At 35.2% G+C, this 13,476-nt stretch overlaps 1 protein-coding gene across 1 annotated transcript in view; it reads left to right on the forward strand.

Moving 5' to 3' along the window:
• The window catches only part of PROM1 (prominin 1), a 144,605-nt gene extending 135,152 nt beyond the window's left edge, over positions 1-9,453 (forward strand). The window contains exons 26-30 of the mRNA XM_044681509.1: positions 1,682-1,797; positions 2,372-2,395; positions 2,799-2,867; positions 8,149-8,188; positions 9,018-9,453. Coding sequence (XP_044537444.1) covers positions 1,682-1,797; positions 2,372-2,395; positions 2,799-2,867; positions 8,149-8,167 — 228 coding nt within the window. The 3' untranslated portion in view covers positions 8,168-8,188; positions 9,018-9,453. The remainder of the gene's footprint in view (positions 1-1,681; positions 1,798-2,371; positions 2,396-2,798; positions 2,868-8,148; positions 8,189-9,017) is intronic.
• Positions 9,454-13,476: the final 4,023 nt, after the last annotated feature.

The raw sequence follows: 13,476 nt of genomic DNA on the forward strand, positions 1-13,476 counted from the left end.
CTGGGTCTGGAGTCAGATTACCTGGGGACTTATGTTATAAAGGACAAATCATGTTCCCTAGTCTTCAGTTTCCTCTTAAAAAAAGGACTCTGGATTCTGAGTTCCCTTTCAACTCTTAAATCTTTGATTCTTTGAAAACAAAGGGAAATGGTTGTCAGAAGTATGGGTGGCACAAAGCTAGGAGACATGGCCAGAATCATTAGACAAAATGTTCTCATCTCCATGGACTGGATCAAATAAAATGAAATAGAATGAAAATACGTGTAAAGTTCTGCAGTTAAGGTCAAACACTGGCCCTGTGGAATGGGTGACTCCTGATTTCTTGTGAAAGGGCTTGAGAGTTTCAGTTGGCTGTAATCCCTTTCATGAATGGATTGTGTCAGAAGTCTGCCAAAGAAAAGTCTCATGCAGACTTAAAGCTGTTTTCATAAATGAATGGTACCCAGAAAAAGGGAGATAGAGGTCCCAGTGTCCTCTGCCCTGGTCAAATCACATCTGGATGCTGAGTTTCAATTCTGGGCTCATCATTTAAAGAAGGACATTGACAAATTAGTGCACATGGAAGGGAAGTGATCAGAATATTTTGGCAAGGGTCACCATCACATGAGGAATCGTTAAAGGAACTTTGCATGTGTGACCTGAAGAAAAGAAATTTGGGGAGTTTGAGGCTGAGGAGGGGCTATTGGAATCTTTATTTTAGTCATTCACATGAAGAATTCATTTTGGCAGATGCCTGGACCTCCTATAAAACTTTTTCTGGGTATTATATATTTGTTGTGGCTATCAGAGAAAACACACATATAAAGTCTTATAGGTAGATGATAGACTTTGTAGGAAAAGATAGTCATTTCATAAAATTTAATTCAATAAACACTTAATTAAGTCTCTGTTATGTACAGATTATATCACTAAAAGGAAGACCAATAAGACATGGTCTTCTGCCCATTTGGTACCCATGGTTAGGTGAGATAAGACATCTACACTTAGCAGGTGATGTTAACCCAGCTCCAACATTCTTTCCAGTAGCAATATGCAGCTTCATAGAATTCTGAGAGAGGAAAGAATAATTAGAGATGATATAGTAGTCTAGGGACTCTTAATCCTTTTTCTTTTGCATTACCCTTCATCAGTCTGATGAAGCCTATGGAATCCCCTTCCTAAAATTTTTTTTCCATTCATAATCAAAAGAAATGTTGAAATTCAGTCAGAGGTTAGTGAAAGTAAAGTAAAAAAAAAATTCCCATCCAAGTTCATGGACCTCCTCCTTAAAATCAATCCATGGGACTCTGTAGAATCTGTAAACCCCAGCTTAAGAACCTTCCATTTAAAAGCAAAAAAAAAAAAAAGAGTTTGTTATATTAGGAGTAAGAGGGAGTCGTAGGAGTTTCTTGAGTAGAGGAGAGGCATAACAGACCTGTGCGTTAGGAATATCATTTTTTGGCAGGTACGTGAAGGACATATTAGAAGGGGGTTACAGACCCTTGATCTAGACCAATGCCTTCATTTTACAAATTCCGAAACTGATAACCAGAGGACATCACAGACTTGCCCAAAGTTATCCAGATATTAAGTACCAGAGCTCCGTTTTGAACCTAAGACCTTTACTGTAACTAATCCAGTATTCTTATCACTCCTGTGCTTCAAATGATACATAACTTAAACTTTGCCTTTTGTTTTCTAGAACACATTCTGGTTTGGCTTGGGAGCTGCCACAGTATTTTTAATTCCTGCTATAATTTTTGCCGTAAAGCTATCCAAATTTTATCGTCGAATGGATTCAGAAGACGTGTATGATGAGTAAGTATGAGTACTTTAAAGGAAGAATGAGCACCTGACATTAAAATAAAGATTTCTCAAAGTCTCCCCATCACTCCCACCCAAGTAATCTCCTTTGTCATTACAATCAAGATTGCCTTGTATGGCTAGGCATAGCTACTCTCATTAATAGTTGCCTCCCCTGTGTGAACAGTTTATTAGGTACACTAAATATTCCTCTCTCCAATGGTCCTTGCCTTAATTATTTTCTCCTTAACTTCTTTGCCTTCTTTAACCAGTCTTCTGTTTCTTCTTTACAGTTCTTCTGTCTCAGGGACTTGGCATTTCACTTTATGATAACTGTTTTTACTACTTTTCATTTAGCCATATGTGTTTTCCCCCGTCACTCTCCAATGAACTTATACACTGTTTGTTTGTTTATTTGTTTTTTTTTTAATTTCACCCATTGTGCCCCTCAGCCTGTTTTCTCCCCAAGTTTGCACATCCCTTTTACATATCCATTCTACTGTAGTAGAAAGGCAATCTGGGAAAGCAGCTGTTACTTCCATGAGAATTTTTTTAATAACAATTATTTCCCTTTTTTTATATCTTTTAGTGTTGAAACTATACCCATGAAAAAGTAAGACTTTTTTTTAAACAGTATTTATTAAAAATTTTGTCATAAAACGGGTATGGGGGAATTTATGTTACTCAGTGCTGGACCATGCAGTAATAAGAAACAGATCTATGATAAAACAGGTCCAGATGAAAATCAAGTAAATGTAAAGCTTCTTAGAAACAGATTTATATGCATATATAATCTATATAATCTATCTTTAATGTACAGAAGTAGTTGTCTAGGGTGTTTGGTGGTGGTTTCTAAAGGATGCTGAATTTGAGTTGACCTTTTTACTTGCTAAGTCGACATTAGCTTATTTTTACGTATTCTCCATTGCCATTTACATTGTCTTTGTAATCCATGTTGTCACTCTTCATCTTAGCAATAACATAAGTCTTTTTTTGGTATATTTATTTTGTTACAGTATGGAAAATGGTAATTATGGTTATCATAAAGATCATTTATATGGTCTTCACAATCCTGTTATGACAAGGTAACATGAAAACCTGAAACTGCATGCCTTGTAGTCCTGGCTCTTTGTGTATTGTATTAATCCTTTAATTGAATTTTCTGCATGCGTAAAATTACTCTTAAAAATTTTTGTTTTTAAATTCGCCTTCCCCCCTTTTATTTTTGCATGACAACTCTTGTTTTAAGTGGTTGGTTTTTTAAATTGTGCCCTTTACTCTGTTAGATTTGGTAATACTTTCAAGTATTTTTGTTATGTTAAGAAAATGATGAATAATTCTATAAAATATCACTGAATGAGGGCCAGGTAGAGCAGGTAAAAGGCCACTGATGATTAAATGCATGTATATGTTTTATTTGATCTTCAGTTTTCTTACTCTCCACAGTCACTGAGTCACATTCATTCAGTTTATACAGCTGACCTCCATGAAGTTTATTTTATGCTGCTTTGCCATGGAGAGAGACAGAGAGTGCAAAGCATATTCAACCAGAGACTTCTGAAAGAAAAGTATTTAAAACATGTAATCTAGAGTTTTCCGTAATGCTGAACATATCAGCAAACATTTGTGAGCGATGGGCTAGGAACTTATACCTTGAGGTTTGGGATCTCATAGTTATAGTTATGATAATAACAACAGAGGGAGATTGGCATTAGCAGTGACACGGAATGTGTGCTTCATTTTTATCACTCAGCCAAAAGCTATATATATTGTTGAAATGTAGCACCTACCAGTTAATGATGGTGATGCTACGTGGCTAAAAAGACAGAGTAATTATATTGAAATTTAGGATGAGAGAAATCACTTTGTTTTTGTTGTTCAGTCGTTTAAGCTGTGTCTGACTCTTCCTGGGGGCAGTGATACTAGAGTGTGCTCTTTCCTTCTTCAGCTCATTTTACAGATGATGAAACTGAGGCCAAAGAGTGAAATGACTGGCTCAAGATTACACAGCTAGTAAATATCTGATGCCAGATTTGAACCTGGGAAGATGAATCTTCCTGGTTTCAAACCTCCAGCTAGCTGCCCCAAGAGAAATTCCTTTATTTGTATAAGACATGCAAATTATATGGACTTTTACAGTGTCAGTTTTAGGGGATTCTTTTGCCCATTTTGGAAACTAGTGTTGGCAAGAGTAGCCAATTTGTTTAATGCAAGAGTTAATTGATGTCTGTGAGTGTGGGGAGTTAGTCTGCAGTGAATACTGGTTCTGTCTCAAGCCTTCTGAATTCCACATCATTTGACCTTCTGAAAGACAGCTTTCAAGCTTCATTACTGTGCACATTGTCCAGAGATATAGAGGAAAACCTCCTGCACTAGATTTAGGAGATAATGTGGGTGAGAATCTCACAGGGTGGATAGACAAGGACAGATAACAACCTGTATCATTAGAAGAATTAGCCACTTCTGAGGTCACAGACTGATCCATTGAAAGAAATATAGGCTTACACACTCTGTGCCACAGTGGTGACAATCTCTCCAAGTTTTCTTTCTGTAGATTGGACTCTAGATACTTGGTCTCTTCTTGAATAATCTTGAAAAAAATTTATAACAAATATATATATGCATATATATATATAATTTCTCCTACACCCAACCTTTAATAGCAAGTTTTAATGATAAAAATTCAAGTCATTTTCTTCTCTCCTCCAGTACAAATCAAGGAGTGAAATCCATTGAGATTTGGAGTCATTATAGAACAATTTACTTTCTGGCCATGATAATACTTAGAAAGTGAACCATCTATCATCTGGGCAGTCTTGGTTTGCCACATGGGTTCTTCATCCACGTAGAACTTTATTCAAATGAAGGAAACAATCTAGAGATGAATTGAATGTCTGGAACATCAGCTTCCCTCATATATAACTTGTTTTAAGTTAGCACGTCTTAAGTTTTTTTTTTTTTTGTTGTTTATAGACCCCTTTGACATCCTGGTGAAGATTATGGACCCCTTCAGAGAAAAACTTTTTTTTAAATAATTGAAGGGAATGCTAAATTTCTCCTAGAAGTTAGTGAAAATACAGATGTAATTGTTTTCCCATTCCAGTTCACAAACTCCTTGAAATCTATCCACAGAGCCTTTGGGGAGTTCATGGAGCCAAGGTTTCTGCTCTGTGAAGAGTATGATGCTTAATAGAAATGAATTTGACAAAATGAACCTAAATACTTCTCTTTAGAGGCTTGTGCCTCTGGGATGTTTCTGTGAGTTTATGATAGTGTTTTTAAGTAATATTACATGCAGGAACATATTTGGTAGCAAAGTGTTCAAGGTTAGAAAGGAAGACTGGAGTCCTTTAGTGAGAAACATTCTTGCAAGAAGCCCCTCGTGCTTACCAAGTCACATAAAATTTAACAGAAATACTGTTGCATTCTGAGTTCTGAAAACTTCTGTTGAATTTATGTTATGGAGCTAGTGGGATGTTTTGATGGCTCAGGATGGAATCTCCAGTTTTATGGACCATGATGGAAGAACAGGGGGAGCAGAGTTGGATTTCCCCTGGTTTTTGAATAAGTTGTTTCTCAGTAACTTTAATTTGTCCCTGGTGAGGAACTGAATCTGCAGCAAAATAAATCCAACACAGGGATACAAAGTGGTATCTTATTTCCCCAAAGGAAAAACAGGTCTGTGCTGCCTTATACCAACTGTCCACAACTGCCTTCTCTGGCTCCTTTGGTCCCATTCCCCTTGCATAAATCCCATCCTTACAATAATAAGACAGAGAACTAGACTTGGAATCAAGGGTAACCTCAGTTTGAATCCTACATTTAACCCTTAGTAGTTTTGTGATCCCAGACCAAGTCACTTCAATTTAGGGACTGTTGGTTTCTTCCTTTGCAAAATGGCAATAACACCTGCTTCACGGAGCTTTTTTGAGGATCATATGAGATACTGTATGCATATGCGTGGAGCGCAGTATAAGTGGGAACTATTATTATCATTAAATTTGTTTTATTGTTCTATGAACTCATTTGATCCCTCTGCCTAAAATTATTGTAAAAGTTGACAGTAGTGGGCCTTGCTCATGAAGACTCTGAGCAGAGCAAGAAAAGGTGTCTCCAGAATCCAAACCCAGATTTGAATGGGGACAATCTCTTTATCTTTTGGGAAAATCCCACCTTGTGATAGTTTATTCTCAGGGTAAGCCATTAAGTTCTCCATCTTTGGTCAGGCTCTAGTTTTTTGCCTGTGGGAGATATATTTCCTCCAAGTAGTTGGAGAAGACTACATTTTGATAGATTTTCTCTTCCCCTCTTGTGAGAGAATGTTGCTTCCTTGGGGGGGGGGGTGTATTTTTTTCCATGGTTACTTAATTCTTATTGTCTCCCTCTCCTAGAGCTGACAAACAACATATATATATATATATATATAGTCAAATCCTATTTCCATATTATTCATTTTTGTAATAATCTTTTAAAACCAAAACCCAAAATCATGCACCCATATAAACAAGTAATAAATTGAATGTTTCTTCTGGATTTCTCTTCCCACAGTTCTTTCTCTCAATGTGAATAGTTTTCTTTCTCATAAATCCCTCAGCATTGTCCTGGATCATTGCATTGCTTTAAGTAGCAAAGTCTATTCCATTTGATTGTCCCACAGTGTTTGAGTTACTGTGTATAATGTTCTTCTGGTTCTGCTTATTTCACTCTGCATCAGTTTATGGCGGTCTTTCCATTTCTTATAAAAATCAAGCAGTCCATCATTCCTTAGAGCACAATAGTATTCCATCACAATTTGTTCAGCCATTCCCCAATTGATGGATACCCCCTCATTGTCCAATTTTTTGCCACTACAAAAAGCGAAGCTATAAATATTTTTGTACAAATAGAACCTTTCCAATTTTTTTTTATCTCTTTGGGATATAAACCTAGTAAGTGGTGTGGCTGGATCAAAGGGCATGCATTCTTTTAAAGTCCTTTGGGCATAAGAATGTTTCTTCTGCCTGAACTACTGAGGCTTGAAGGGAACAATTAGACAGAGGTTAAGTGATTTTCCAGCATCACACTACTAGTGAGTATCTAGGGCTACTGGAATTGGAGTTTTCTGGGTTTTCTGAAGGCTCTGTTGTTACTCATTAATTCCGGGGTCCAAAGATAGACATTTGTGTTACTTTGTATTACTATACTAAGAATTGGTTGGAGGACAGTAATGAGAAAAATAAGAAATCTAGTGAGAAAGAAATTTATGTTTGTGTGTACATAAATATATATCCTTATATGTGTGTATAAACTTGGGGCTTAAGACAGTGAATGAAGAGGAGAAGCAGATTTGGGAGACATTTTTCAAGTTACATTTAAGCTATAATTTCCTTATTATTGGTGACTAGAAAAGAGAAACTCTTTTTGCAGTTTTTTTGAGCTGAGTAATGCATTAGCAGGACAGATTTACTTTAGACAACCATAATTAGCATGTGATTCAAATGACTGGGCTCTAAATCGTTAGGCTGACTATAAAGCTATAAAGTAGAAATTGAGCATTAATTTGATTTCAAGCATGGGGTCTTGTTTGTAATAAAGTCTATACTAAAATACATTTTGCCTTCAATCTTTTAGAGAAATGAGAGAAAAAATCAAAATCCTGTTGAGGAGAAATTCATTCCTGACTTTGTTCTTTTTATAGCTTTTGCTAGTTTACATTTTCCCTACATGTTCTTTTGAAGGAAGTTTTTTTTGACAGTGTACAAATAAGCTAACATTGATAAAATTTCTTAGTGGTTTTTACTTTTTTAAAAAACATCAGTAAAAGATTATAGAAACATTTAGATCATTGGTTCCTAAATTTTTGTTCTGCGAACCCCTTTCAACAATGTATCACGATTGTTGTCCTCAGGATCTCCTCATAATATTCTTTTAAATAAAGTGCTTACAATTTCTAGTGATAACTTTTGTCCTTAAAAGTTTTGTGTTAAATTTTATGTTCTATAGTCGTAATTGTAAGATCTAAAAAGATGCACATGCTTCTTTTTACATAGGAAAAATAGATTTGTAACATAATTGAGCAATTCCTTACTGCCTAAGGTGCCATTCAAGAATTTTTAACACTAATCTTTTGGATCATTATCAGAAAACATCAAAGGGTTTTCAGACCATTAAATGGGAACCATTGATTTAAAAGATAATGTTTTATTTCCATGATTTTATTATTAGGATATTATTACATCTTAAACATTTCAGAAGCTTTCTTTGCCACTGGTATTTAAGAGATCAATTTGTCCTAGAAGGCTTTAGCTCTTCTTTTCCTTGTCCCCATCGTTGTTCTCTAACACCCTATCTTTCCAGGATTGTTACATCTTCCTTTTCTTTTTTTAGTGCCACAGGACGGTGGTAGAAGAGTTTGAAATTGGATGAGGTAAGCTAGAAATTTCTACACTAAATAATTTGTGACTCCAGCAGAATCAATTTTTAGTTTCTAGAACTCGGCCATCTATGGTGAATTATGATAGAAACTTTACCCTTTAAATCAGCCAGCCTGAAACATTATATATGTCCAGGGCTAGTTGAGATCATTGTGACATAATGGATAGAGCACTGATCATAGAGCCTGAAATACTTGAGTTTTAAGTCTGCCTCTGAAATCACACTGCATGACCTTGAGCAATTCTTTCATGGCTTAGTACTCAGAGGTGTCAAACACACCTGTGGCTCAGTGTTCCCGAGTCTGTCTCCCACCTAATAGATTAAAATATAATTGGGAAATATTTAACAAGATAAATAAAAATGCAGTAAAACATAGATAATATTGCCTTTTAAAACTATGTCAATATGTAGCCTCCGGGATGTTTATGTACCATTCATTGGCCCCCATTTCTATATGAGTTTGACACTGCTGCTCTAGGCAACCCTCTGAGATTATAAATTGCAGAGAAAGTATCAACCACCGTTGATAGAGGAAATTTCCTTAACTGAGAGGTTTTTGTACCATAGCAATGAATTTTTTCAGCAGTGTTGGAATCTTTAAGTAAAGCTCATTTTAATTATTTTTATGTTTTTTCATGTCATGAATTGCAAAGGTCAATTGAGACTATTTTGTGCTATTTGCCCCAGGTATCAAACCATTAGTCTGTTACATGTTCATTTTAGGGGTTTATTTAGGATTCTGAATTACTAAATTTTTGCATCGATCCTATTTTGATGATTCGAATTGCTTCTTAACTTAGTTTTTGATCTTTAATTTCCAGCCTCAAGATACTTACATGGAAGAAAACATAGAATTCTACCTATATTGGGGATCTATAAGCACCTTTCAAAGCCAGTATGGTTTTTGATGGCTTCCTAGTCACACAGTTTTAAATCAACAGACCATAAGACATGACATGGAATGCTCTGATATGAACTAATAAATGGTGCATTTCATGACTAGAGCTCTATCACTGGTACATTCACTGGTTGACCACTGTTCAAGGCTAATGCCACTGGATTTTAAATTTGGGGGGTGGTGTATAGTTTTTGGTTTTTACTTTTTTACACTGGGTTTCTATCTCAAAATCACCCATACCTGTTTATTGGCTCTGTTTAATGGTTTTTCGTGGAACAACTGCTCATGTGTGATTGTTCCATTTTATTACATGGAAAATGCATTAAACTGACAACGTTTACATTTAAAATACATTTTATATGCAGCAATTTTGTATATATATATATATCTATCTTTTATTACTACAGTCTTATGAGTGTTTAAAAAAAAACTTTAGTATTGCGTGATTTACTTTCAAAACGAGTATACCAGCATGATTGGTGTTGACTGTCGGTGCTGTTGGAAAATCCGTTTTTCACTAAAAGTGTGTGTGTGTGAGAATTCTACAGTATGTCCTTTGGGGCCCACATACCACCTATAGGGTATTTCTTTTACTCTTTTAATGATCCATTAAGATCATTTTGAAAAGAATATACAGAAGACAAGTCTGAGAATCAGACCAGTTTCATAGTAATTTTTAAAAAATTAAAGCTCTATAGGTTGCTTGGTTTCTTCAGGTCACTGGAAACTGGGATGTTTTTAGGTATCCCCTCGAGGAGATTTTAAATCAGTTTCTCTGATCTGTGAAGCTGGGCGAAAAAAGATTGAAGCTGTATCTCTTAGAAGTGACACCTGGAATGGAATTGAGAGATTCAGGATTGTTTGACCACGAAAGTAATTTGTATAGTTTTCAAATGACTCGGCTATTAAAATGAGACCACCTGGAAAATGGTCACAATCTTCAGACAGACATTGCTGCCAGAAGAGTACTATTATCTTCCAGATCCCCTGTTTTTCTGTTTCTATGATAAATAATTCTTTGTGAAGAGATCCAAAAAATATGTGAAAGTGCATAATGATTGTTTGCTCTGAATTTTTTCTGTTAGATTACTCACCCATTGGGTCATAAAAGACATTTCAGATAGGCAAAATGTAGCACATGTATAAAATTATACAAAATGTCAGGATTTTTTTAAGAGTTATATTTTTCATTTGAAAAATGATGTCCTCAACTCATTCCAATAAAAATAATATGGCCTACTCAATTTGTGGATAGCAATTGTTTTCATTCATTTGGGGGCGGGGGGGGTTACAAGTAAAAACTTAGGTTTGTTTCAATTTAGCTTACATTTATTAAGTATCTACTGTATGCCCAGTCCTAGAAATAAAGAAAAATTTCTTTAAGGCATAAATTCCACTTGGGGGAAACAGTGTATATTACACATAAATAAACTTAAAGTATATACTAAGAAATTTCTTCAAATAATCAGATGGTACATTTTTTATCCACTCATCCCATTAGAAAATCATCTGGAATGACCTGTCCTTGGTCCTGTACTATTGTTCAACATTATTATTAATTATTATTACATTCATATGAAGATATGAATAACATGCTTATCCAATTGGCAGCTCATGCAAAGTTGGAAGGGATGTAGGGATGGGATGTAGGATCCAAAAATATTTCAGCAGGCTGAGACAATGAGCTGAATCTTATTGAGATAAAACTGAATACCATTTAATAGAAAATCCTACAGTTGTGTTTAAAACACCTCTCATAAAGGAATAAGATAAAAGGCATGACTAGACAGTAGTTCATGTGAATGATACCAAGAGGCTTTAGTGGAATACAAGTTCAGTATGAATCAACAAGTATTATTAATCATTAGGTGAGGACTTTTTTGTGCTAGGTACTGAGGATACAAATACAATATATTAAATCATCCTTTCTGAATGGTTCCAACAGTCTGATATAACAGCCAAAAAATTAATATAATATTAGGCTATGTTAAAAATGAGGCAAGTAAATTTTAAAGAAAAACCTTTCCAAATTTTGTCTTAGAATCAATTCTGTGTATTGGTTCCTAGTCAGAAGAGTAGTAAAGGCTAGACAAGAGGTTAAGTGACTTGCTTCGGTCACACAACTAGGAAGTGTCTGAGGTCACATTTGAACCCAGGACCTCCCATCTCCAAGCCTGACTTTATCCACTGAGTGACCAGTAGCTGCCTCTATGATAAATTGAAATATACTTTTTTCACTTTATTTTAACTGCCTTGGGCAGGGGGGCACAACATGACTAAAATAAAAATATATTTTGCATGATTTCACTTGTTTTTTTTTTTAATGGTTGGGGAGAATGAGGGAGAGAGAGATTTTGGAACAAAATACTTTTTTTAAATTACATTAAAGTTAAATAATAAATTGTAAAAAATAAATAAGAATAAGGTATAGTATCTTTACTTTGCCTTGGTCATATACCATCTGTATATTTGTGTTCCTTTCTGGGCAGCACATTTTAAATAGGACTCTGATAAGCTAGAGCATCTGAAGGACCAGAATGTGTTAAAAAAAATGACCACAGAATCTTGCCATATAAGAATTAGATGAAGAAACTTGGTGATACTTAGCCAAAGGAAAAAACTGGAGTAGTTGAGGGGTACCTAATTGCTGTCTTCAAGGATTTAAAAGGCTGTCAAGTAAAATAAGATAACATTTTCTTGGTCCCACAGTTGACAAAGGTGAGAGGGGCAAATTTTAGTGTGACATTAGGAAAATTTCCAATTAGAGCTATTCAAAAGTGGGAAGAACTGTCAAGAGGAGACTAATAAAAATGGTCAAGAAATTAAGATGGCATATGTGGGCAAGAAAATAAGTTCAAATGATATTTGATAAAAGCTACTATGTTTGTTACTGAGTAAGAAATCCACCCTTTTTTTTTATCCAAACAAAAGGCTAAATTCCCTGCTAATTCACAAGTTTCCTTTCTTGTCATTGCTAAGCCACATTAACGAGAACAGGTTCACAGTCTTGGATTTGAAAACAAATCATACGTATTCTAAACCAGTCCTCAACTCTAAAAAAAATTGTAAAGTAATTTTATTTCAAGTTAAACTGTTTTATTTGAAAAATTTTAAGGGTTAAATTCTTTAGAGTAATTTATCCCTACTGAAAGACAAGTTTATATCAAACATAATACCTATAGCATTAGCACTTTATAATTCTCGTAGTTAAAAATGTATATCTAATTCATATCCTGATTTGAAATTTCTAATCATTTAGATGGAGTCTAAAGTGAATTGAACCATTGTATGGTTTATTTGGTGGCAGAAAAGCAAAATAATTCAGTAATCCATTGCTTGCTAAATCAAATGCCAGCAGTCTTGTCTGTATTTGTGTATTGGAAATGCCATCAAATTGATATAATAAATATGGTAATGGTTTATATGATGTCCTGAAGTCATTAAGATGACAATCGTTTTGTTTTGTTTCCCTGTGGACCTAAAATAAAATTATTTTGAATTTGAAAATCAAGAATTGGACATTGGAGCCATAAATATTGACCCTGAGGTAGTTAGTAATTGATTCAACCAAAGCTTTTATTTTAAAATGAATAATACAAAGCAATGTACTGTTTATATTAAAGTGTATCCCAAGCCCAGTTTCTCATTAATTTTTTTTTTGAGTTTGGATATCTATGTCGTCCAACCCAGAAGAGCAGCAATTACTCCTGGGCCAAATCCCACCGCTGATTGGCACAGAAACTGAAGCTTTGGCTTGCTTCATTTCCCACCTGGGTTGTTTCACTCCTTCTGGAGGCACCACCCCGAAGGGGCTCGCCACATTAATTCCTGTCGTAGTGTGAATACCCAATTAGCTTTAGCCCTACTGCAGCTCAGAACTCTTCAGCTCAAACAATCTGCCAGCCTCAACCACTCCAGTAGTGAGGATCATAGTTATGCACCACAATGTACGGCTAATTTTTATTTTCAAAATAATATTTTAAAAAAGTATATGAATGTTGTCATCTGGGCAATTCAAATTTATTGAGTGTATACTATGTTCAGATTTCCTGGAAGCACAATACATTGGAAATAGCTGGATTAAGAGTCAAAGGATCTGGGCTCCAATTTGTCAAGTCACTTCTCTTTGAGTGTCAAGCTTTCTCATCTGTAAATAGAGAATGGGTTCAATTAGTTGACCTCTATTGTCCCCTCATTCCCACAATGCATCAAATATCATCATTGATGCCTCTCAAATAAGCCTAGGGAATAACTGGAAATTGCCCATAACCAGGTGCTCCTGTTGCCTCAAGTCTGGAGGTATTTCCTCTCTGAAAATATTCTCAGACTAATGAGTTGATTTCAAACCAAATTATGGTGGGTCTTACTTGCCAGGCAAAGTT

The sequence above is a fragment of the Gracilinanus agilis genome, chromosome 6 (assembly GCF_016433145.1).
Source record: "Gracilinanus agilis isolate LMUSP501 chromosome 6, AgileGrace, whole genome shotgun sequence".
NCBI lineage: Eukaryota > Metazoa > Chordata > Mammalia > Didelphimorphia > Didelphidae > Gracilinanus > Gracilinanus agilis.